Source organism: Capra hircus, chromosome 7 (genome assembly GCF_001704415.2).
Source record: "Capra hircus breed San Clemente chromosome 7, ASM170441v1, whole genome shotgun sequence".
In the NCBI taxonomy this organism is placed as follows: Eukaryota; Metazoa; Chordata; class Mammalia; order Artiodactyla; family Bovidae; genus Capra; species Capra hircus.
Genome location: NC_030814.1, coordinates 96,267,044 through 96,291,723, shown reverse-complemented (window position 1 = coordinate 96,291,723; position 24,680 = coordinate 96,267,044). Strand labels below are relative to the sequence as shown.

General features: G+C 55.7%; 1 protein-coding gene across 9 annotated transcripts; it reads right to left on the bottom strand.

Annotated features, from left to right (window-relative positions):
• Positions 1,079 to 24,571, bottom strand: PNPLA6 (patatin like phospholipase domain containing 6). 9 transcript variants are annotated; one of them, XM_018051153.1, is made up of 34 exons: positions 24,480 to 24,571; positions 23,289 to 23,350; positions 22,865 to 22,952; positions 22,609 to 22,691; positions 22,327 to 22,424; positions 20,114 to 20,254; positions 19,866 to 20,025; positions 19,299 to 19,379; positions 18,956 to 19,084; positions 18,514 to 18,594; positions 18,254 to 18,425; positions 17,618 to 17,701; positions 16,951 to 17,060; positions 16,648 to 16,815; positions 16,483 to 16,560; positions 11,855 to 12,060; positions 11,484 to 11,615; positions 11,293 to 11,416; positions 10,817 to 10,930; positions 10,477 to 10,552; positions 8,197 to 8,340; positions 7,918 to 7,981; positions 7,471 to 7,639; positions 7,092 to 7,274; positions 6,804 to 6,922; positions 6,456 to 6,612; positions 6,065 to 6,181; positions 5,908 to 5,977; positions 5,359 to 5,475; positions 3,260 to 3,561; positions 1,962 to 2,078; positions 1,712 to 1,817; positions 1,511 to 1,620; positions 1,079 to 1,408 (listed from the first exon to the last, which is right to left on the bottom strand). In XM_018051153.1, exons 2-34 carry the CDS (start codon positions 23,313 to 23,315, stop codon positions 1,304 to 1,306), a joined length of 4,032 nt encoding a protein of 1,343 aa, XP_017906642.1. In that variant the 5' UTR covers positions 23,316 to 23,350; positions 24,480 to 24,571; the 3' UTR covers positions 1,079 to 1,303. The 9 variants fall into 9 exon arrangements, with proteins under 9 accessions (XP_017906642.1, XP_017906646.1, XP_017906643.1 ...); XM_018051157.1 differs by having other exon boundaries at positions 18,263 to 18,425; positions 24,480 to 24,549; XM_018051154.1 differs by having other exon boundaries at positions 1,079 to 1,378; positions 8,197 to 8,337; positions 24,480 to 24,546.

Genomic DNA, 24,680 nt, shown 5'->3' with positions numbered 1-24,680 from the left:
TAGTGAAGTCTGTGCTCTGCAGCTAGAGTCTGAGCCACAGCGAAAGATCTCCCATGACATAACGAAGATTCCGCACGCCACTGTGAGAACCTGACGCAGCCAGATAAATAGTGAGTCAGCAAAAACATTCTTTCTCACTTTATTAAAAAACCCAGATAACCAACAAGGACATACTGTATAGCACAGGGAACTCTCCTCAGTATTTTATAACAATCTGTAAGGGAAAAGAATCTGAAAATGAATGTATGGCTTATATATAACTGAATCATTCTGCTGTGTGCCGGAAACTAACACAACATTGTAAACCAACTATACTTCAATTAAAAAGAAAAATATATATACATATAAAATTTATTTTTTTTGGCCATACCACATGGCATGTGGGATCTTAGTTCCTCACCCAGGGATCGAACCCATGCTCCCCGCATTGGAAGCATGGGGTCTTAAACACTGGATGGACAGGGAAGTCTCCTATGCTATGTATATTTTATAATAAAACATACACACACACCTAAACAAACAAAAAATCATCCAGGGTTCCCTGCAGCCCACAAGCTAGTCTTGTGAATGAGCCCAGCCATTGTCACATTCCCACTCTGGCTCCGGGGAGGGGAGGCAGTGATGGGGAGCCCCAACAGGCCAGCAGCACGCAGTGGAGGAAACTGGCTGGGAGCCTCTGAGAGTAAAGCTCTTGAGCCCCTATGTATGGGACATCCTCTGGGGACCAGGCCCAGGAGCACACACAATAGGGACACATAGAAGACATGGAGCTTCTGCACACAGTAGGACTAGTCAAGGGGCAAAGACTGTGGGAACCTAGTATGGAAAGTGAGGGGTGCTAGAATGGGCATCTGTGATCCCCAGACAGGCACACAGCATGTGCAGGCCGTGTGGTCCGGAGCCTGCACTGAGTGGGACTACAGACCACTCCCACTGGGAGTGGGGGATGTTCAGCCCAAGGCTGGGAGCACTGGTCACTGAGACAAGCTCAAGGCTGTTTCCAGCACCAGCCTCAGCCATCCTGAGCATGGAAGGTGGAGTGAGGTGCCCCCTGAACCAAAAGACGACATAAGGCCACTTCCAAGAGGGGAAGGTTTATTGGTGTGACTGATCGAGGGTCATCAGTGCACTGCTGCCCCTTCCCCACGCCAGGGAGGGGGGACAGGCCAGTCCAGTGTGTGGACCCTGGGGGTCAAAGGGGACCCAAGGGGTCACAGGCATAGCAGCAGGCAGAGGGGGAGTGAGCCACCCCCACAGGGCTCACCCCTTGTCTAGCCCAAGGCGGGGACCCCTCTGGAGGTCCTCAGGTATCCGCAGCAGGGGTGGAGGGCTCCTGTGGCAGCCAGCGCCGGTGCCGGAGAATCGACTTCTCCTCCTCCTGTGGGGACAAGGGGTGGCCCCCCACGCCCTGCATGTGTCATCACACAGCCCAGGCCAGGGGGGCACGTCAGCAGAGTCTCCCCACTGCGCCGGCGGCGGGGAGGGGGGGCCTGGGTCACGCCCCTCTCACCATCTCCAAGGCAGTGCTGGGGCTTGCGCCCTCCGGAGAGCCCCCTTCGTCCCGTGAGCACTCGGGGCCCGCGTCCTCCTCGTACTCCGTCAGGCAGTCCGACTCCTCCCCTGGATGGCATGGGTGAAGTTGACGCGGCTCAGGACCCCTCTGGCCACGTACACCGTCCCCACCCTCCTAGAGTGGCCCTCGGTCCCTCACCATCAGCACAGCCGTCGGAAACCGAAACGTAGCTCGTGGTGGGAGGCTCGATCCGGGACACTATCTCCGCCAAGTCGGTGAAGCCGGAGCTGGGGAAGGCGAGCACCTGCCGGGTGATGTGGATGAGGCTCTCGGCCGATCATCTGAGGTGTGTGTGTTGGGGGGAGGGGGGCGGGGTCCAGAGGGAACTGGGGTTGGGAACAATCTGTTGTCAGAGGGGCCCTGCTGATGGAGGAGGGCGCAAGCTTACGTCTGCGCGGCGGCTCTCGTTCAGGTCGGCAGACCGCCGGTCCGTGAGCATCTTTTCAATGATGTCGCCCCGGCTCCAGCCACTGAAGACGGTTGATCCATACTGGTAGCCCACATCCTGCAGGAAATGAAGGGGGCTTGGGGCCATGTGTGCAACCCCCAGAATGTTCCTCTCTGCTTATCCCCACCCTGCCTGCCCCTCCCCTGGCCCCTCAGAAGCCTGCTGCTCTGTAGGAGCTGGCATTTGAGACTACATAACGTTCAGAGTTGGGTGTACTTAGCACACTCACCCCCATGCCCTCGATCCTGTGCCCCTCCAAATATTACTAATCCCTCTTAGCACATTTCATTCCCCACTCAGCCCCACGGAGTGTGTCAACTGTCAAAGGACACAGGTGGCAGCGTGCAAGCTTATTTCAAGCTCTACAAGTAAGTGTTAGTCGTTCAGTCATGTTCGACTGTTTGTGACCCCATGGACGGTAGCCCACCAGTCCCCACTGTCCATGAAATTCTCCAGGCAAGAATACTAGAGTGGGTAGCCATTCCCTTCTCCAGGGGTCTTCCTGACCCAGGAATGGAACCTGGGTCTCTGGCACTGTGGGCAGATTCTTTACCATCTGAACCACCAGGGAAGCCCTTGCAAATATGTGCTATACCCCTAAATATCACCATCTCCCATGCCCACTACAGACATCACTAATCCATCATGGCTTGCCTTCCCAGTGAGCCTGGAAAGGGCATCAGACATATTTTACTCAGCGCACTGGACAGGCAGCTACTGACGCTTTCTTTCTTCTCTTTTTGGCCGCACTATGCGGCAGGCAGGATCATCGTTCCCCAGCCAGGAAGTGAACCCGCGCCCCCTGGAGCGCAAGCTCGGAATCTTAACCACTGGACAGGGGAAGTCCCCAGCTACTGATCATTTACTCTTGGCATGCACTACGATCCATTTTTCTGGACCAGTGGCACATTACACACTGCTCCATTCAGCGCATCACAAACCTGTAGCAGACATTACTAACTGACTGTGGTGCTTATTCCCACCAACACAGAAATGGTGTTAGAAATCTCTACACTGTGCTTCAGGCAGCGCAACTTGCCTGGTAGTTCATACATAGCGCCTGTGCAGCCACGCCCCCTTGTGACACTCACTGTAGACATCACTAATTGATTACCGTTCTATTCCTCCCAGATCCCAAATAGAGCCCTAGACTATTTCCCCTTCTGTGGTTTGGGGCTTTCAGGAGTAAAGGCCTGCCGGCCCACCACACTGTCACCAGGCGGCTCCCACCAACTCACATAGATTTGGTCGAACTTCCCGAAGTCCATGGTCTTGAAGCAGTCGATGGGTGGGCGCAGGTACTCACAGTAGGAGCTGGACTTCACAACCTCCAGCTGTCTCACGCAGGACACGTAGGCCAGGCGAGACTGGATCTCTGCCATGTCTGGAACCTTGATCTTGTCTGCCCAGGGGTTCAGCCGCTTCCACAGAAGCCACCAGCCAGACAGGCTGTCCCCGTATGTGCTAAGGTCTGTCTCATCCTGGCTCCCCACGTCGATGGCGATGACTGTCTTGGCACCCATGCTGCGGGCGATGTCCGCTGTGGGGCCAGGGAGTCAGCTGGGGGCTCCCCACCAGTACCGGGGCAGGGAAGATCAACCCAGTCCCACAAACACCATCACTCACATGGTCATGCAAAAAAACCATGTGAACGACATGCAGGGATGCAAAGGGGTATGTATGGGTGGACGTAGAGGCTGATGATGTGTGGGAAGTGGGGTTGGGTGTTGGCACTTTGGGGTTTGGGGAACCAGGGCCAAGGGAATGGAGAAGACGGAGTACAGGGACGAAATCACTGTGGAGAGAGACATGAAGTCAGATGCATGGGGAACAGAGACATGGAAGGAGAGTGACACAGAGAGAGAATACAGTAAGGGCATCAGGAAAGAAAGGTGAAGGGGTCAGAGTCATGGAAACAGACAGAGGGTTCAAGATGCAGGGAGACAGGGGTGGGAGGAAACTGACAGGGAGATGTGGGAATAAAGACACCCAGAGAGGGATTCCCTGCTGGTCTAGTGGTTAAGAATCCAGCTACCAATGCAAGGGACATGAGTTCGATCCCTGGTTAGGAAACTAAGATCCCACATGCTACAGGGCAACTAAGCCCTTGTGCCACGACTGGGGAAGCCCCATTGCAACTAGAGGAAGTCTAGATACCTCACCAAAGAGCCCACATACCACAAGGAAGACCCAGAGCAGCTAAAAACAAAAAAAGATGCCAGGAGGCAGAGCGAAGGGAAGAGAAACACAGGAGACCAGAGCCAGCAACAGAGACAGGTGGGAGAAAGAGACAGAGACGAGTGGCCAAAGATATGGAAGGAAAGAGAATCCAGGCAGAGTAAGAGACCTCAAGACTGATGCAAGAAACAGAGAGCAAAGAGCTGGTTCAAGGAGATTCAGGGGAGCAGGATGGAAAGGGTAAAGGGTGGAGTGCTGGCACAGTGTGTGTGGGGTGCTGTGGTCACAGTCTGTGTGCCCCAGTGAGGGTCCCTGTGTGGGTCTGGGGGTGCCTATGGACAGGTCCTATAGCCACGCCCATTCCCCAAAGACACCTGAGTCTCCATCAGACTGCCTGTGTCCCTCACAGGTTTTTGTGTGTGCGTGCATGCAGTATGCACCCTTATCAGATATATGCAACTCTTGTCTGTATGTTTGTGAATACACCCACCTCTGGGTGGGGTATACCTCTGTACACACACCCAATACTGTGTGTATTCCTTTCACGTGTCCCTAGACCAACGTCTGTGTATGTTTCCTTGTGCGTCCACGCATGCCTGTCCACCAGAGTTTGTACACACCTGCTCACGTGAATGTGGTAGTGTGAGTGCATGTATCTATATGGGCTGCCTGTGCCAGAGTTGGCAAACCGTAAAAGGCCAGAGGAAAAATTATTTTGGCTTTTTAGGCCGAGTGGTCTCTGATGCAACTATTTGACTCTGCTTCACAGACACAGCCACAGACAAAAGGTAAATGACTGGGAGTGGCTGTGTGCCAATAAAACTTTATTTATAAAATCAGGCAGGGGGCCGAACTTGGTGTGCAAGTGAACTGTGTGGATCCCTGGCTTATGGGACCTCAAGCGTCTGTGTAGCCAGCATAGTTGTCTACTTGTGTTTGCATGCTTCTGTGTGTGTGGAATTTTAAGTTGCAAATGCCCCTGCCTCTTACCTGCATGCTTAAAGTCAACAGGTATGAGAGAAAGCTGGTGGTGGAGGCACCCCACCCATCTATGTACATGCGTGTCCAACACAGCACACGCATGCATCCTACACATACACATACTGGCTGTGAGCTCACCCGTGTGTCCGCGCAGGGGGACGAGCAGGTGGCTACTTGCCTGGCAGGTTGTTGATGTAGCCGCCATCCATGAGGAGATGCCCATCCTTGGGGTCACACAGCGGCGGCAGGTAGCCCGAGAGCGTCATGCTGGCACGCACGTATCGCCACAGGGAGCCTGCCCAGCGGGACACACAGACACAGACACGCACAGGCACACTCAGACGCACTCAGAGGCCTGGCCAGCCCCATGGGCTCGCTGACCTGGCACGTTGTTGACGAAGCACCCATCCACCAGCAGGTGCCCGTCCCTGGGGTCACAGAGCGGGGGCAGGTAGGGGCAGTAGGAGGCACTGGCCCGGACGTAGCGCCACACGCAGCCTGCGGGGACGGGGGGTGAGGGGGTGAGGCGCCCGACAAGTCTCCCGACCCCCCTGCCCTCCCCAGGACAGACATACCTGGGGCCCTCTGGGGCATTAGTGGGTGACAGTTAGTGCTCAGCAATCAGGCCAGGAGGGATGGTCACTCATGTTAACAACTTGGCTGCCCCCCCAGCACCCATTCCCCAAACGGCCCCAGTGGTGGTGGTTGGGCCTCTGGGGGCACGCACCATCTTTGTGGACACGCATGGCCGAGGAGGTGATGTCCGTGGTCACGTTGAAGTATGGCAGCCACAGGTCCTGCAGGAACAGGGACCGCGATCCAGGAGGACTGGGGATGCCTATGGGGAGAGGTGGGGGTGGGGCGGGCATGGGGGAAGTATGCACCTCAATCTGCTTGTCCTGGAAGACACGGTGGATGCTGCGGTTGAAGGCTGACCCCGTGAACATGGAGGTGACGGGGTAGGTGAGGTCCAGTACGGGCTCCAGCACCGAAGTCATGCTCTAGGGGTGAGGGGCGAGCTGGGGTCAAACAGGAGTCACTTGGGGGTCTTGATTGTTCTAGCTGGGAGTTGGGGGCTAGGATCACTAGCCCGGAAGTCACAGGGGTCATCCAAGGTTCTGGAGGTTTAAGAATCAGATGGGCTTCACAGGATTAAGTCGGGGGGGGTGGTCAGGAGAAGTCCAGAAGCCCCTCTGAGGTTAGGTTTTTCAGGGTGCTCCTGGGGTGGGGGGACCCTTCCCCATCACCTTCCCACCCTCTCCCGGTAACGCACACCTTAGCCCACTCCCGGGCCCGCTGTTTAGTGCGGCTGGCGCTCCGCTCCTCAGCGTACAGGGCCCCGATAAAGGAGCCGATGGACGTGCCGCCCACCAGGTCAACGGGGACCCCCGCCTCCTCTAATGCCTTCAGCACCCCGATGTGTGAGCAGCCCCTGTACGGTGGAGGAGACTCAGTGACTTGCTGGGAATCCCCTAAGCCCCACACCCAGGAATCTCCTCCAGTCTCCCCCACCCGCAAGGAATGTGTTGCTAGCCCAGTCCCTGTGGGATCTCGCTCAAGGAGTCAGCTCCACCCCTCAAGGCACCTGGTCCCACCCCTGGCGGCACTGACCACACCCCTCACCTGGCCCCGCCCCCACCCAGCACCAGGGCGATGGTGTTGCCTGTGAGCACCCGCGCCAGGCGGGAGAAGTCGCTGTGCCGGTCTGCGCGCCTCGAGAAAACCTTCTCGTAGAGCTCGTGCTGGTATGAGGGGAGAGAAACACGGTGCATAAGGATGGGGGGGTGTAGGAGGCACCCTCTGGACCTTCAACACACCACCACGCCCCTCTGATCTCTAAGCCATGCCCCTCCATTAGCCACGCCTCCGAAAGGTTCTGCCAGTGGGCCTGCGCCCCGCAGCACCCCTCACCAGCTTGGCCGGGCTGCGGCGTGAGAAGAGGCGGCGCGGACAGCGCAGATGCAGGTGTCCCGAGCACCAGCTGCGCATGTTGAGCCACTCCACAGTGCGCGTGGGGCCTGCGCCCTCCTCGCGGTGCAGCAGGACCAGCTGCTTGAGGGCCCGCACTGCTGTGTTCTCCAGCATCTGCTCCAGCTGCATGGGGGGTGGGAGTGAGGAGGACGGAAGTCACTCTCACCAGTGGTTTCCTCCCCGCCGCCCACACCTGGCCCCCTAGGTAAAGGTGTGGTCACCTAGCCCCACTGGTAAAGGTGCATATGGCCCAGCACAGGCACCCAAGGGCCTGGGGCGGGATCCCAGGGATGGGGTTCACTGTGCCTGGTCTCCGGACCTGGCCGAGTGTGGGCTCCTGGTCGCCCAGGCCCACGATGAGGATGCAGTCGGCCTGGCGCAGGCAGCGCACGGTCCAGGGCGTCAGCGATGTGTCTGTTTGGTAAAGCACGATGCGGTGCGTGTCCTCCTGCTGGGCCAGCCACCCTGACAGCCGGAATTCTTGGATGCTAGGGTGGGAGTGGGGAGGGTCATCTTGGGGCTGGTCAGGGGTCCCTGCCCTCAGAGACCATGTAGCTCCACTGCTGTGGGGATGTGGATGTGGACATCCAAGGCCTAGACATGACTGCGTCCTCTAGAGACCGATTTACCCCACTGTCTCCCCAGTGGCCAGAGGGATGGAGGCCCACGTTCCTTGTTTCACAGCCTAGAACTCAAATGAGACTGAAGGAATCCTACGTTCTGAGCTCATCCCTGTGCTCCCCGTCCCCATACCCCCAACACACACCTGTCCAGTGCAGAGGCCCCCAGGCGGGCCCGGATGATGTCACTGTTGAGGAGGAGCGTGGGGCCTGGAGATGGATGAGTGAGGAAGGGTGTTTAGGAACCTGGGCCAACAGAGGTGGGCCTCTCCCATGAGAGAATACCACCTACTTGGCTTACAGGGCCTTGTTCCAGCTCTACCCCCACCCTGACCCACCAAGGCATCTCCATTCCTTGACCAATGCCCCACCCACACGCGCCTTGCCCCACGAAGACCAAAGGCCTGCCCTTGCCCATGACTGACCAATGGCTTGCAGAGCGTGCTGCAGCTCCAGCATGAAGGCCACCATGGGCACCTCGGCACACACGGGCAGCACTGCCACTGTTGACAGGTTGCTGGCAGGGTTGGTGAGCTCCGAGTGAGGGGGGACACCTAGTCCCGAGCCTGCTGAGACCCCAAAGGATGGTATTTGCTGTGCGGTCCTGTGTTTGGAAAGGTCAGCTCTCCCCCACCTTCTCAGAAATCCCTTCACCTTGTCCCTCAGCTGAGGCTTAGTGATGCTATACTGAAGGTCATGGTCTCACAGCCTGAACCACTGTCCTCGATAAGATCTGGCTATCTGATCCTCAGTTTTGGCCCAATCTCCTCAGGGGGATCCATTACACAACTGTATAACCCTTTCTGTTTTCCACTCTGCCTACATGGACTTGATCTGTGCCCCTACCCATTCTCACCTGGGCGGGGCAGGGGGGGTGGTGCTGGGGGGGAGTCTCTGTCCACTAAGAGGACTTGAACACAGAACTAGACTGAGATAAAGATGTTTCTGACCCACCTATTGCGTCTCAGCTTCTCTGCACACACCTTAGACTAAAACATCGACCCCAAGCAGCATGCCAGGCTTTCCTGTCTTTCACTATCTCCCAGAGTTTGCTCAGATTAAAACAATCTAAACAAGTTCAAATGCCTTTCTGGTTCCTACAAGACTTGCCCTAGCCCATTCCTCCCCCTCACTCACTTTTCCCCTTGAAGTGTTTCAACACCACCAAACCCTGTCGGAGTCCTGTCAGTATCTGGTCCCATCTCATTTATCAAGTCTCTGCTCATTGTCCTCAGAAAAGCCTGCCTCCTTAGGTTAGTCACGCCCCATCAAGACTCTCTTTTGTTTTCTACACAGTACCTTAACTGACGTACTCTTTCTTTGTATTTAAAAAACTGTTATCTTGCAAGCCAAGCCATAAACCCTTCTAGGGGCTTTGTCTGTCTTGTGTACTTTCCCACCACCCTGCAGGATGCCCAGCACACACTAGATGCTCACTAGAAACTCGGTCTTCATAGCATCACAGAGAGGTTCTCAGGGGTCTGAGATTTTTAAAGTCCCTGCCCCCATAGCGGCCCCAGAATCACATCGAGTGTGGTCCTGCCAGCAGAGTGGGAGTGAAAGTGTACTTGGGCACAGAGTGTAGGACTAGGGGGAATGTCTGTGGGGGAAGACCCTGGGTGTAGGGATGGTTTCTTGCCAGGGCTCACCCTGGCCCCACCCCAGAGATCTAGGTGTCAGGGCTGGCTGGGCAGAAGCCCCTGGGGGAAAAAGGAAAGTAGAGGTTGCCTAGGCTAGTCCAGGGTCAGGTCACCATAACTGAAAACCTCGGGCTCATATTTCTGCACGCCTCGAATCTGACCACTTCCCAGTGTATCATAGCTGGGAAACTTCACCTCCCAGTATGCCCTGGAAGGGAACCACACCTCCCAGCATGCACTGAAACTGAGAAATACAACTCTCAGCATCCACCAGGACCAGGAACCACATCTCCCACCATGTTGGTAACCTATTGAATTCACTTCCCAATATACTCTAGGCCCCAAACACCACCCCACAAACTACACTTCCCAGCACACATTAGTCTAGGTATTCTTTTCCTAGTAGGTAGACTCCATCCTCCAGCCAGCTCTGACCCAGAACCAAGCTTGCCCCTAAGACCCGTAGCTCTCGTCATGACTGACGCTTTAGATTCCACTAACATCCATCCTGCAAAGAGATCCAACCAGTCCATTCTAAAGATCAGCCCTGGGTGTTCTTTGGAAGGAATGATGCTAAAGCTGAAACTCCAGTACTTTGGCCACCTCATGCAAAGAGTTGACTCACTGGAAAAGACCCTGATGCTGGGAGGGATTGGGGGCAGGAGGAGAAGGGGACGACAGAGGATGAGATTGCTGGATGGCATCACCGACTCAATGCACATGAGTTTGGGTGAACTCTGGGAGTTGGTGATGGACAGGGAGGCCTGGCGTGCTGCGATTCATGGGGTCGCAAAGAGTCGCACACGACTGAGCGACTGAACTGAACTGAACAAGCAGCCCTGGCTCCAGGACTCCGTTTCCCGGCATGCCCAGGAACCCGAACTTCAGCCCCCAGCACGCACCAGAACTCGTATTGCCATTTCCTGCTTCAAGCTCCACCCGGAGCAGGTTATACGCTGGACTCCACCTCCCAGCATGCCCTGGGCTCAAGGCTCCCTCCCCCAGCACGTTCTGTGGCATTGGAGAACAACCCCCTAGTATTCCCGGGCACTTGCAGGCTCCCACCTGGGAAGGGTCCTCGCAGCTGCTGCAAATTCCCCAGAATCTTCTGACTCAGCAGGTGGATGAGGCGCGTCACGACCTGGGGCGTTGGAGGCCGGGGGCCCAGTTAGACTGCAGGAGCAACTCTGCACCTTTTCCTTCTTGACCAGGGCGCCTGGGTCCGTTACCTGGGCCCCACCCCATGAGCCCCGCCCCTCACTTGGAGGCTTCAGCTCCTCCCCAGGGCTCCATCCGCACCCGAATCCCCGCCCCACCCATTAGGCCCCGCCTCCTCTAGGGCCACACCCCCAGTCATCTGTCCCACCCAGATAAGGAGAACAGCCCCCAGCCCAGCGAGCTGCACCTGCGGGTATCGACGTTTGATGTGGCCCAGGGTGCCCTCGGGGAGTTTGGCCAGCTCTGTGTCGCGCACCGCATGCACCGTCGTGGCACGTGGCTGCCTTGTCAGCGCCTCCACCTAGGGGACCGCGCGTGACCAGGGCTGCATGAGCCAGGAGGCTGATAGGTAAGGGGAAGGCCGACTGTCCGTGCAGACAGAAGGCGAAACCAAGCCTCGCTATCCATCTCGGAGCTCGGGCAAAGACAGGCCAGGAGAGGGTTCCACACCGGGTGAGGGTCCCCCACTATGCTGATGAGGTTGCCCCCATCTCCCCGCCCCATGGAAAGCAGCTGGAGAAAGTGGAATACAGGAGGTTAGAGGCGGGGGGGGGGGGGCGGCGTTTAGTGCCCCATCCTGTTGCCTGGGATGAAGTATATGTTGGGGGTGGGGGGAACCTGGACTGGGAGAGGTTAGAGGTCAGTGAGTAGGGCCACGCTCACCACTCCTATGAGATCCCCGCGGCCGTACTCGCCCACGAGCTCTTTTTTGCCGCTGCCCCTCTGAATGACACTACGCAGCCGCCCGTTGAGCACGATGTAGGTGCAGTCTGAACGGTCGCCCTGCCTGGGGTAGGGGTGCGGGTGTCAGAGTAGGCAGGACCTGAAGGAAGAGGTAGGGGCGGGGGCTTCACCTGTACAGTGCGCGTCCTGCCTCCACCGCCGTCCAATCGATGGCAAAGTCCATCTGGCGCACGAAGGGCGACATCCTGGCGGCCACAGTTTGTGCGGCGCTCAGCACCACGCTGGGCTGTGCACGCATGATCCTGCAGGCAAAGGGAGGGGGTGCATGGGCCGGGGGGCGCCCAGGAACAGCCGATAGGGAGTGTTGAGTTGGGTGATGGCCTCGGGGGTGGGACAGGAAGGGCTCAAAAAGTGAAAACAGCTTTTCAAGTGCCGTTGGAAAGTGTGGAGGGTCAGAGGCATAGCCTCAGGCAGGGCAGAATGGAGTTGGTCAGGGGACCCCCTGAGTCACCCCCGCCCCATCATCGGGCCCAGGCAGTACTCGTAGAAGTTGGACTTGGAGATCCGCAGGAAGGTGCAGTCACGCTGGGCTCGAAGCGTGAAGATGAGGGGCTCGCCGGTGAGCACAGCCAGCTGTCCCACTAGCTCCCCGGGCTGTACCACGAACAGGCACACGTCCTCCGCCTTGTCGATCATGCGCTGGTACACGTGCAGACTGCCCCAGAGCACGAAGTGCAGGCTCACATCCTGTGAGGGAGGGGCCAGGAGATGGGCACCCGGTCAACACCGCACCCACACCTCGGGTCTGTGCGCTCGGAAAAGGTTAAGGAAAGAAAAGTTGGAGGTAGTGAAGGCCTTCCATAGCACTGAGCTGAGCAGCACATGTATTTATATTCCCATTCAGCACCCACAGCAGATGCTGCTAATAGATCACCCATTTCAGCCCAGATTAAGAGGCAGGAATTCAACAGGGCCAGCAAGAGGCTGGGAAGACTGGCTACATGGGAGCGTGGCTGAGCTTAGGTCCTTTTTGCTTGTGCTGGGCAACTGCATAGCTACATGGAAAGGAACAAAGTTGGAGTCTCACCTTTCATCATGTCAAAATGGATCAAAGACATGAATGTGAGAGCTGAAACTATACAACTCTAAGGAGACAACACAGGAGTCAGTCATGGCCACACTGGACCATGGACACAATGGAATCTTGGATATGATACTAAAAGCCCAAGCGACAAAGTGAAAAACCGATAAACTGGACTTCATCAAAGTGAAAAATTTTTGAGCTTCAAAGGGCACTATCAACTGAAAAGACAACCCACAGGCTAGGAGAAAATATTTACAAATCATCTATCTGCTAAGGGTCTGGTATTCAGAATATGTGAAGAATTTTTACAACTCCACACTAAAAAGACAAATAACTCAATTTTTAAAATGGGCAAAGGCTCCAAATAGATGTTACTCCAAAGGTTATATGAATGGCTAGTGATCCTCCAAAGATGTTCAACATTACAAATCACTGCATGCTGCGTGCTAAGTCATGTCCTACTCTTTGCAACACTATGGACTGTAGCCTGCCAAGCTCCTGTCCATGGGATTCTCTAGGCAAGAATACTGGAGTGGGTTGCCATTTCCTTCTCCAGAGTTGCCATATGACCCAGCAACTCAACTCCTACGACACAATGAAAACATATCCACACAGACATGTGTACATAATGTTCATACCTGAATCATGCTATTATGCATATTAGCCAAAAGGTGGAAGTAACTCAATGTCCATCAGCAGATGAACTGAGAAGCAAAAGGTGGCTCATTCCTATGATGGAACAGTATTCAACTCTAATGGAATTAGGCATTGACACATGCCACAACATGGGTGACCCCGGAAAACATCACACTGAGGGAAAGAATCCCAGACACAAAGGGCCACGTATTGTTTGATTCCATTTATATGAAATGTCCAGAACAGACAAATCTACAGAAACATAAGATCAGTAGTTGCTTAGGGCTGTGGCTCATTAGGAGGTGGGAGATCGATGGCTTTGGAGTATGGTGTTTCTCTTTAAGGTGATGTTCTAAAATTGACAGTGGTTACGGTTGCACAACTCTGAATATACTAAAAACCACTGAATTGTACTCTTTAAATGGGTGAACTGTATAATGTGTGAATTACATCTCTAAAATTATCAGCAAAAAAAAAAAAAATCCCCTTTGGGGCGTTCTCTGGTGGTCTAGTGGTTAGTATTTGGCACTTTCACTACTGAAGCCAAAGTTCAATCCTTGGTCAGAGAACTGAGATCCCACAAGCTGACTGGTGCAAAAAAAAAAAAAAAAAAAAACCAACAACCAAAAACCTTTTGCTCTCAATTTCTGTGTTCCGCTCCAACCTTGTTGGTTTTCCTTTGTTTTCCAGATGGGATAGCTCCACCACAGGACATCTGCACAAACTGTACTCTCTGCCTAGAATGTTTTTTCCTCCCCCTTGCACCTAGTTAATTTCTCTTTGCTTTTCCTCCTTCACTGGAGGTCACTTCCTCAGAGACACTGCTCTGCCTAAATCAGACGCTGTAGAACTGAGGACATCCGCTTTGTAGCAGGAGACCTATATGACTTAGCAACAATCTGTATCATTCTTTGAGTGAAAGGTCTATCTGTGAACTTCTCAAGGGCAGGGGACCCCTGCTGGTGTTTCTTGGCCCTACAGCAAGCCTCCTGCCGCTGCTGCTAAGTCACTTCAGTTGTGTCCCACTCTGTGCGACCCCACAGACGGCAGCCCACCAGGCTCCGCCATCCCTGGGATTCTCCAGGCAAGAATACTGGAGTGGGTTGCCATTTCCTTCTCCAGTGCATGAAAGTGAAAGGTGAAAGTGAAGTCGCTCAGTTGTGTCCGACTCTTAGCGACCCCATGGACTGCAGCCTACCAGGCTCCTCTGCCCATGGGATTTGCCAGGCAAGAGTACTGGAGTGGGGTGCCACTGCCTTCTCCTACAGACAGCAAATACCCCTTTCTCCTCTGGTTAGCCTGCCCAGCTGGACACCACTCTGTACCACCCTCTTAAATAAGGAACTGAAACTGCCTAGAGACAGAAACGTTTCTTCCTCATCCAGCGCACAAACCTGTACGACAGCCCACAAAGCCCTGATGAGCACCAAAACACTGCAAGAATCCTTGGGAGGGGTGGGGGACATACACACATGCCTTCCAAGACAGAATTCCCAGACTGGGTTTGGGATACAATGGGAGTGACTAGTATTAGGCTGCTATTCATCCTCAGATTGGGAAACATGCCCCGACACCCCCCCACCCCCCCACCCCCCCACCCCCCCCACCCGCTTCTCAGAGCTTTGAATAAGCTAATGAGTTCACTGGGCACTTCCAAGAAGGACTTAATCAGCCAGCGTTCCCCAAACCTGTTGCACTCAGATCCCTTGTGATAGAGGTATTCTGTGAAATATACTCTGGGAAATGTTTGTGGAAAGCAGGGTTTCCTCAGCATTGGCACTACTGACATGTTGGACTGGATAATTCTGTTGTGGGGGGCTGGCCTGTGCATTTTGCATCCCTGGTGTCTAGCCATTAGGTGACAGTACCACCCTCCCAAGCCAATCAAAAATGTCACCCTGTGGGACTTCCCTGGTGGTCCAGTGGTTAAGAATCCACTTTGCAATGCAGGGGACATGGGTTGGATCTCTGGTTGGGGAACTAAGATCCTACATGCCGTGGAGCAACTGAGTCCGCACACCACAACTAAAGAGTCTGTGCATTGCAACAAAAGCTCCCACAGGACACAGGATGATCCTGTGTGCCACAACTAAGACCAGACACAGCCAGATAAACGAATAAGTAAATAAATAAAATCTAATCTCAAAAACACTCAAGAAAAGCTTAAAAGTCTCGACATGGCCAAATATCCCAGGGGGGTGGGCCAAACTGTGCGTCATTTTGGGAGGGGGCACAGCAGACCAACTTTGTCCCTAACAACGTCCTGAAGACTCTGAGGAGCCTTGGATGGTTGCACACCAGGCTGATATGTTAGCAGGCTGGGCTGGGCTGGGCTGAGTTGAGCTCAGCAGAGGTTCGCAGATAAGCAGGGCCCAGGGGCCCCTGCAAGGGCCATGGTGTGACCACACTTCCTCAGCCAGGCCTCCAAGTAACTCGAACAGCTGGCACCAAACGTACTCTGCAGGAAGGAGCCCATTCTGCATTGAGCAGCTCAAAGTGATAATACAATCAAACTGATCACGTGATATAACAAATCAACTAGAATCTAATTAAAGTAAAAGGCACCATCACCCAGCCAGCTAACAGCTAGGCCATCCCCTCCTCCAAGCGCAGACCTCCCTCTCCTGAGCCCGGGGCGCTGCTGCAGTTTCAGCACTTAAGTCATGTCACCCTTACTGTCACCGTCCCACCCGTCACCACGCCTCCCCCTGACTGGTCACCCTTGCACACACCCTAGCAGCTCAGAACTGAGTACTTCCTGCTTGATTCTCACAACAGTTGCTGCAGGTAGTTATGAGCCGCACCCCCTCCCCGCCATTCCACAGGTGGGAAAGATGAGAAGTTTCTGTATGATTCACCCAAGGTCACCCAAGGGCTGCAAGTCTGGTTCCCTCTCTAACCCTCCTCCCCTGTGCTCCCCAGCTGTGATGTCACAAAAGGGCCTCAGTTTCCCCGTCTGGAGAATGGGCAGATTAGTGGGCTATGGTTTCCTCCACCTCCTGCGTGTCATCAAGGGACAATGAAATCCAGCTCGTGGGGCTCGTGGAGCTGGTTCTTGGCCTCCAGGCCAAATTCACACCAGCACCCATTTAGTGAGCCCCACCCCTCCCCCATCCCAGCAGGGATCTAGGATAAGAAACAGAGCATCAGAATATGTTGTAGATTTCGAAGGTCAGAAAAATGGAATGGCTAAGGGCAAGGAAGAGAGATCTTGGGGTGGGGGTCCTGGTGTAAAAGGTTCAAGTTTGGAGGGGAAAGGTCAATAGGTCCACAGGACATGGGGAGGGAGGGCTGGGGGTCAGAATCATAGGATCCAAAGGTCAGGGGTTGGAAATCACAGACTGAGAGGTCTACATGTAAGGTGAAAAGGCAAGGATCAGAGATCAGAGAAGGGGAGAGAGAGGTCTCGAGTCAGAGCTGCAGGGTCAGAGGTCAAGGGTCAGACTCACCTGGTCCCCCTGGCGGGCGATGATGGTGCCAGCTTTGGCGTGATGTAGCAGAACTCGACTATTCAGAAGGGTGGGGTCCTGGGGAGGAAGGATAGGGGCTTGAGACGGCCCAGCTATGCCTACCACCCCCCTTACCTGGTCCCATAGACGCCCTGGGCTGCCCACCTCAATCTGCATCAGCTTGGCCAGCTCCTGCTTTGCTGCCTCAAAGATGCTGCTTGTCTGGCGGCCCTGGTAGGGCCCGAAGGGGCAGCTGCCGGGGGCCGACTCGTCCTCACAGTAGCTGTACTCACAGGCGCCTGCTGGCTGCTCCCGGGCCTCCTGACTGGGAGTCTGTGGGGCAGGGGCTATGACCTCCATGCTCCCCCTAACCTTCCTCCTTGGGAGACTCCACCTGTGGCTAGGCCAGGGCACCAGGAGGGGATTGGAGTCAGGAGGCAGGGGCAGGGGAAGAGGGCAAGGCCTTACCCGAGCTGAAGCTGCCTGGAACCCCCCTGAGGCCTCTTCTTGCAGAGACACAGAGATCCGGCCCCGTTCATATGCCATGTCGAAGTCTGAGCGGGGGCCACCCTGCAAGCCTGCGGTGGATGAGGGGCAATAAATGCAATAAAGATGAGAGTAACCATAGTGGGAATCTAAGCAAACACTACATAACGTTATCCCAGGCAGCAGCCAGAAAGACATGGACTAATCCATTGCCTCTCTCTCTCCCTTGCAACCCTTCTCACTACAGTGGGGAGAGCACCATCTCAACAAGGACCCACAGTAAAAAAAGACATGAGAAATGCTCCCAATATTCCTATTTCGTGGATGAGAAAAATCAAGACTGGGAGGCAGGTGGACTTCCCTGGTGACCAAGTGGTTAAGAAGCCTCCTGCCAATGCAGGGGGCACCTGTACTATTCCTGGTCCAGGAAGATCCCACATGCCTCCGAGTAACTAAGCCCAGGCACCACGACTACTGAGTGCACACTCCAGAGCCCATGCTTCGCAATAAGAGACGCCACTGCATGAGAAGCCCGTGCACCATAATGAAAAGTAGCCCCCGTGCACAGCAACAAAGACCCACTGCAGGCAAAAGGAAGTAAATAAATGATATTTGATAGCCTCTCCCAGCTCCACCTGGTGCCCCAGACCTGAGATATCCACTGGCATGGAGATGCAGCGACTCAGCAAGGGGGCTGAGGAGGTTTCCAGGGATGTGGGCTTCACTGGGTCCCCTGGAGGAGACATATATTTAGGCTCTGGCCCCTCGGAGCCCCCAGGTCTACAGCTAGAATCAGGGGGTGAGGAACTGAAGGGAGCTTGAGGAGGGGCCAGCTCAGAGTTCCTGGGTACTGGGGGACTACGAAAAGCAATTCCAATGGGCCCATGGGACTGAGGCCAGGGGTTCTGGGGGACCAGGCAGGAGGCAGACCTGGAGACCTAGTTGAAAGGGCTCTTGGGGGGCTGAGGGCTTCCGTAGTGGCTCAGATGGTAAAGAATCTCCCTACAATGCAGGAGACGTGGGTTCGATCCCTGGGTTGGGAAGATCCCGTGGAGAAGGAAACGGCTACCCACTCCAGTATTCTTGCCTGGAGAATTCCATGGACAGAGGAGCCTGGTAGGCCATAGTCCATGAAATCACAAGGAGTCAGACATGACGAAAGCGACCAACACTTTCACTTTTGGGGGGCTGGGCAGGTCAGGTGGGAGTCCCTGAGGAACTGAGACAGGCACTGAGGGGCAGAGGCTGGGTCAACCTGAGCTCTTGGGGACCAGGCAGCGGTCACCTTGGGTACCTCCAGTCCCGGGCAGTGGGGCCCCAGTGGGGTCAGACGGCCGGCCAGGGGTCTCCCTCAGCTCCTCTGAGGCCGCAGTGCTGACCATCCGCTTGGAGCCACGCACTGGGCTGGTGCGGGGTGGGAGGCCCGGGCTAGGGAAGAGGCGCAGTGGCTGGATCTCCTAGGGGCAGAGGGCATCCTTGTGGCATGTCCGGGGGAGGCAGGTGTCACTCACCTCTCCGGCCCCTGGTGCTCTGCAGGCAACTCACGTGGCTGAAGAGCTCATTGGTCAGTCCCAAGTAGTTGTGAAGTGCCAGGAAAGTGACCCGCTGCAGCCTCACCATGATGATCTTCGGGGGCGTGGTCGGCAGAGGAGGGGGCCAAGGAGAAAGAGGGTGAGCCCTGGGAGAAAGTGGGGACCTAGCACTCGGGGGTGGGGCCATGGATGGGGGGAAGAAAACAGAGCTATGGTCAGAGGTCAAGATCAGAGTAGGAAGGGGCTGGGTAGGGCCACAGGAGCCAGGGAGAAACCCACAATCAGGTGGCAGAAGCCTGGGAAGATGGGGTGGAGGCGGCTCAGAGGAGGAGCTGGTGAGGTCTGGCTGCTCAGAGTTGATAAGCCCATCGTGAGCGCCTCTTGGCGGCTGGGTCCCAGCCCCCAGGAGCCTGTGACGGGCGGGGGTCATGGAAGGAAGTGAACCGCCCACTCACCTGCACCACCCGCACCAGGCTCTCGGGGTACTTGGTGAATACTGCTGAGAAGGCCTCGACTGGCAGCCGCAGCACCGTGGAGTCTCGGGCTGCCCGGGCAGACACAGTACGCTGGGGGTGCTGGTGACCCTGGGGGTACAGGGGGCACAAGGAGAGTCAAGGTCGGGGTGGTGAGAGCCCTCTGCCTGCTTCCCCTGGCCCCTTCCCAATGCCATTCCTTGAGGGACTCCTGGAAACATCAGAAACCCATCAGAGATGGGGGCTCTTGGGGTGACCCTCTCCTACCCAGTCCGGTGGGTGCGGCCTCCTACTGTCCCCACACCCCTCCGTACTGGTGACTCACAGTGATGACATCCAGTATGCTCAGGAGGCTGTTGACACTGTCCCCAGGAACCACTTCCTTCACCACACACTCCTTCCCGTCCTGAGACACACAAAGTGGGGTGGGCACTGACCAGTGCTGCCCTTACCCTGCTGACCCGCATCTTGCCCCCCTGACCAAGCCACTAGCCCCCATTCTCATGTAGCCTGGTGATTGCTGACAACCTGACCCCAAGAACCTTCTGACCAGCATCACTAACTAGCCAGTGACTGTGCTGACCACCCCAGACGCCCCTGGGCATCCTTTCCTGACTCCTGCCTGTACATCTCATAAGGACCACCAACCTGGGGAGTTCCCTGGTGGTCTAATGGCTAGGATTTGGTGCTTTCACTGCCACGGCCTGGATTTGATCCCTGGTCAGGGAACTGAGATTCTGCAAGCCATGCAGCACGGCCCAAATTAAAAAAAAGAAAAAAGACCACCAACCCTGCTGACCAAAACCACTGCCTGTCCCGTGTCTGTGGCACCCCTGCTTGTCCTGCCGCCCACCTCGTTGCCCTGCAGATCCCCCCAAGGTGGCGTACTCACAGGCCCCGGCAGACAGAGCTCCAGGAGTCCGTCCTGTACCACATAGATGCTTGCGTCCGGCTGGCCAGGTCGGAAGACGTAGTCTCCCTGACCGAGCCGCTGGAAGACCATGTGGCGGCAGAGCTCCAGGAAGAGTGGCTTCTCAAAGTGGCCCAGCACCCTGGACAGGGACGGCGGGGAAATGGAGATATGCGGAGGTCAGGTCAGTCCCAGCTCTGCAACGCCCCTGCCTGTACCCTGACACTGACCGGACATTCTTGAGCATGTAGAGCACCTCGGAGGGCAGGTGGGAGTTGGCCAGGTCGCCCTCGGTCAGGTCAGCCTCCAGCACAGCAGGCGGGGGCTCCTTCCGCTGCAGCGTGGGCGCCTCTTTCTGGATGCGCAGGATCCTAGTGGGAGGAGAGGGGGATGGGGGCAGTGGGGAGCAGGAAGAAGGCTCAGGCAGACCTCAGATCCTTCTGTCCCCACAGAGCCCTTCCTGGGGTCCTTAGAGCAGGGGTCAGCAAACTCTGGCCCACTGGCCAAATCAGGCCAGCCACCTCCTTTTGTCCATAAAGTTTTATTGGCACACAGCTACATTCATTCATTTACACATATCTGTGACTGCTTTAATGATGCAATAGCAGGATTGAGTCATTACATTACCGTTGTAGGCAGCCTGCGAAGCCTAAGATGTGGCCCATAAAAGAAGAAACTTGCTGACCCCTAATGTAAAACTCTGAGGCCACCCTCCACTAGTCACAGGCTTCCTAGATGGAACCTCTCATTGGGCAGACTCCTGACATAGCTTCCAAGATGCGAGGAGACCCCAGCAAAAGCACTATGTTCATCATGGCACCCCAGATATAGTCTATCAACTGGCAATCACAGACTAGACTCCTGATACAGCCTCCCTCATGAAGGCAGACCCCTGGGGTAGCTTCTGTTATATCAGAAGACCCCAGATGCAGCCTCTCTGGTCTTTATAACAATCCCTGAGATAGCCCTTCCTCCCAAGCCTCAGACAGCCCTGAGAGAGCCCCTTGGATGGCTACAGAGGCTCTTGAGATAGCTCTGGTTACAGACAGAGAATCCAGATACAGCTCCTCTGCTGATCATGGACCTCAGACAGCTCTTCCCCGCAAGGCATAGTTATTACTGAGACAGTCCTTCCACTGGTCACAAAATGCTCAAGATAGACCCTCTAGAATGAGTTCAAACTGAGTTAAACTCCACAGAACAGAGGAATCGCACAATGGTTCCCCTTCTGATCAGGAAGATCCTTGGGCTAGCCCTTATCCAGGTCACAGAGAACTGAGATAGCCCTTTGAAGGTCATGGTGACATCAGGGTAACTCCTCAAGGCTGTGCAGCCAATGAGACTGCCCCCTAGGAGTTGGACAGACCCTCAACTCATTGTGGAAGACCTAGAGACAGCCCTTCTACTCAAGTCATAGAAAGTCATGGGAGGGGGGTTCATGTTTGGGAACGCATGTAAGAATTAAAGATTTTAAAATTAAAAAAAAAAATAAAAAAATAAAAGAAAGTCATGGGAGAGCACACTTACTGATTGTGGTCAGCCCTGGCATAGTGCCTCAGTGTGCAGAAACACTTGAGACAGACCTTCATGTAGACCCTACCATTGTCAGGAGACCCCCACAGCCAGCTCTCAGCTTAGAAGATCTCTGGGAGAGCCTTGCTCAGAAACCCCAAGGTAGCCCTTTTATGATGACATGTCCTGAGATGTCCTTCCTGTCTCTAGCGTGAAAAGATTCCTGAGATGACTCCCAGGGAACAGAAATCCCTACTACTAGTCTCCTAGTAGTAGCAGAACTGCAACGAAGGTGACACAGAGAGATGCTTTCTGATGTAGAGGGACTGCTACATCAGTAGCAGAGGGGCTGTCACCCTCCGGGGAACAAACGGTAGAGAGAGCCCCTCCAGCAGGTCCCAGAAACACCCTGGAGTGCCCTGCAATAAACCCTCTCACGTGGGGAGATTTGACCGAGGCAAGACATCCAAGGTAGCATTGCGGTTGTTTAGTTGCTAAGCTGTCTCTGACTCTTTGTGACCCCATGGATTGTAGCCTGCCAGGTTCCTCTGTTCACGGGATTTTCCAGGCAAGAATACTGGAGTAGGTTGCCATTTCCTTCTCCAGGGGATCTCCTAACTCAAGGATCAAACCCACATCTCCTGCATTGGCAGGTGGATTCTTTACCACTGAGACACCAAAGCCAGAGGTAGTAACTGGGGATTAAACAACTCACAGATACTTCTGTAGTAGAGAAACATCACTGAGAGAGCCCTCAAGGAACAGAAACCGCCTGTCTGGTAGGCGAGAGCTCTGAAACAGTCCCACAGACGTGGAAAGACTCCTGAGACACAGTCCATGGGGTTCAAAGAAGCCTGAGACACGCTTTGGTGTGGGTTGATCACTCAAAAAGCCCTGAACATAGCCCCGGGTACACCTAGCACAGCCTTACTTCTTGGCAATGTTGAGCATCTTAAGTTTCTTCTTCATGCGCGGGCGGGAAGTGGTGGAGACGGAGGCATCCACTAAGGAAGAAGTGGATTGTGACACCTGGGAGAATTAAGGGGGTGGGGGTGAGAGGAATGCATCCACTGTCAGTTCAGACCCTAGGGAGGCGGGGGCAAATCCAAGGCCCTTAATCAAGGAGGGCGGCGGGCTTACTAAGAAGTATAACTAGGTAAAGGACAGGGCCTCTGTGTGGCCAAAAGGCCGCCCCAGAGGGTCCCAGACTTACCTTCCGCATAATCTTCCGGCCATAGAAAAGCACTTTGTCTCTCTTCCGGAATCGGTAACGGGGGCCGTCCGGGGCTGGGGTTTCTGGGGATAGTAAGTGCGGAGAGGGGCATTCTGAGCTATACGCATACTCCGCACGGCGAGAGATGGGGACGCTGCGTGCGGGCTCCAGCACATCCCATCTCTACTGACTCAGGGGCCCAGACATTTCGTCTTCCCATCCCTCGGCAGCCCCCAAAGGCCCTCCAGGTCCTCACTCGGCACTCGAAGCCTCCGCACCAGCAGCAGGATAAGCACGGCGGTGACCAGAACCGCGACTCCAGCCCCGATCATCATGCCCAGCACCTGCGGGACGAACGGCACGGGCTGCGCATCGCATACCGGCCCCGCCAAGCCTTCCCCGGGGGCCGGGACACCTGGGACTCCATCCAACGGAGCCAGGTCCGCCCCGGAGATCACAGTCGGCTCGGCCCTCGACGTCCCCATCTGCAAAATGGGCCAGCGCGGCTCCCTCCCCGGGGCAGTCAACTCTTTCTGGAGGGTCGGCGGCACGCAGTGCACGCCGGGAAACGTAGTTCAGCCTGAATAGACGCAGCCTAGTTATCGCGGGACCGCGATGATGCGCGCTAAGCACGTCGGGAATCGTAGTCCCCGCGACGGCGCACACCTTCCAACCCTTACCATTCCGGTTTGCAGCGGAGCATCCATCCGTTTCTTCAGGCAGGGCTGCACGTCTGGCACTCCTGGGGAATGAGAAGCCGGAACAACCCGGGCAAGTCGTCACTCTGGGTCCGCCCCTCCCCTGCAGCAAGCCCTGCCCTCTTCTTACCCTTACTGCCAGGAGGTTTCTCTGCCGGCTTGGGGACGCCTGGAGGGTGGGGCAAATTGAGTTCGGGGCCCGAGCTAGGGAGTGAGGTAGGTCCCTGGGTCCCCACCAGGGTCTCCTTACTTACTCATCAGGCCGGCCTGACGCCCCACTCGTCCAGCCCCACCCTGGGGCTAAAGGGCAGCCGGTCGGACACCTACTATCAGCAGCTAGAGAACAGGTTCCCCAAGGGACACGGTTTTCTCCAGCAGGTGGCCCCCTCTGCAGGATCAGTCCTGATCTGATCCCTAGGCCGCACCCCTGCACCTTCTGCGAACACTAGATACCGCACCCCAGGGAAACCGGGCCCGAGTTATGGGGCTGGGGAGATGCCTGGCTCCCACCGGAATGCTGCCAGGAGCGCCTTCACAAGGAGTCGTGATGCAATGCCGAGGTGTCAGTAGCATCTTGGGATGCTCGGAGTGGGGTGGGCTCGTAAAGTGTTACTGGTTGATGCTGGAGATTTACTGTCACGTAATAGTAAAATTTAGGGGTTTTCTGATGGTGCGGAGCATCCCTGGGACTCGGGGAACGAGGCTGGGACCATTGCTGGGAGACGTAACCAGGGACCCTGGAGTTACCAGGGGTCAACAGAAAGTTATCGAGAGATTGCGAGGCATATAAGACTATTACTGGGAAAATCGGAACTGGTTGGGCACATCCCTGGAGTCGTTGGAGCGTGATACTGAAGAATGCTGGAATATCAGTGACTTTCCTGGGAAGCTGAGACTGTTTTGGCAACCTCAGAGTATTAATGGAAATCTGGGGGAGTCACTGGGCCCTTGAGACCGTACCTGGAAAATTCACAGGGGATTGGTCTCCTCCCACCCGAGGATGCACCTGGCTACCGGTGCGAAAACACCTGCCGGGAGCTGGGGGACAGGGGTAAGAGTCGGGAAGTCTAGAGCTACCGGGAATAGACAGAAGACAGATCTTAGGAAAGCCGAGGGCTCGCTAACAACCCGCGAGAGGATGTCCCTGCAGGTACCAAGGAAACCCGGACTCACCCAGGAGCCGCAGCCGGGGTCCACCCTTCGCCAACTCCGTTAGCGTTCCGCCCAGCGACGCAGGCGCGGCCCCTTTAAATTATTCATCGCAGGGCGCGCCGCAGCCCCGCCCCCCGCCATGCTTGGAAGGTCGCGCGGAGTATGGCGACGCTTTAAAGGGGCCCACGACCAGTTGGCGCAGGGGATGCCCCTCCCACCACA

What these genes read in the sequence shown, in the direction of transcription:
- PNPLA6 (XM_018051150.1), bottom strand. Translation starts at nt 23,093, where the DNA reads ATGGGGACGTCGAGGGCCGAGCCGACTGTGATCTCCGGGGCGGACCTG. An exon ending in AGCTCTGTCTGCCGGGGCCT is followed by an intron (nt 19,380 to 19,865) that starts GTGAGTACGCCA and finishes TGTGTGTCTCAG; the next exon opens with GACGGGAAGGAGTGTGTGGT. An exon ending in ACGAGAGCCGCCGCGCAGAC is followed by an intron (nt 1,818 to 1,961) that starts GTAAGCTTGCGC and finishes ATCACCCGGCAG; the next exon opens with GTGCTCGCCTTCCCCAGCTC.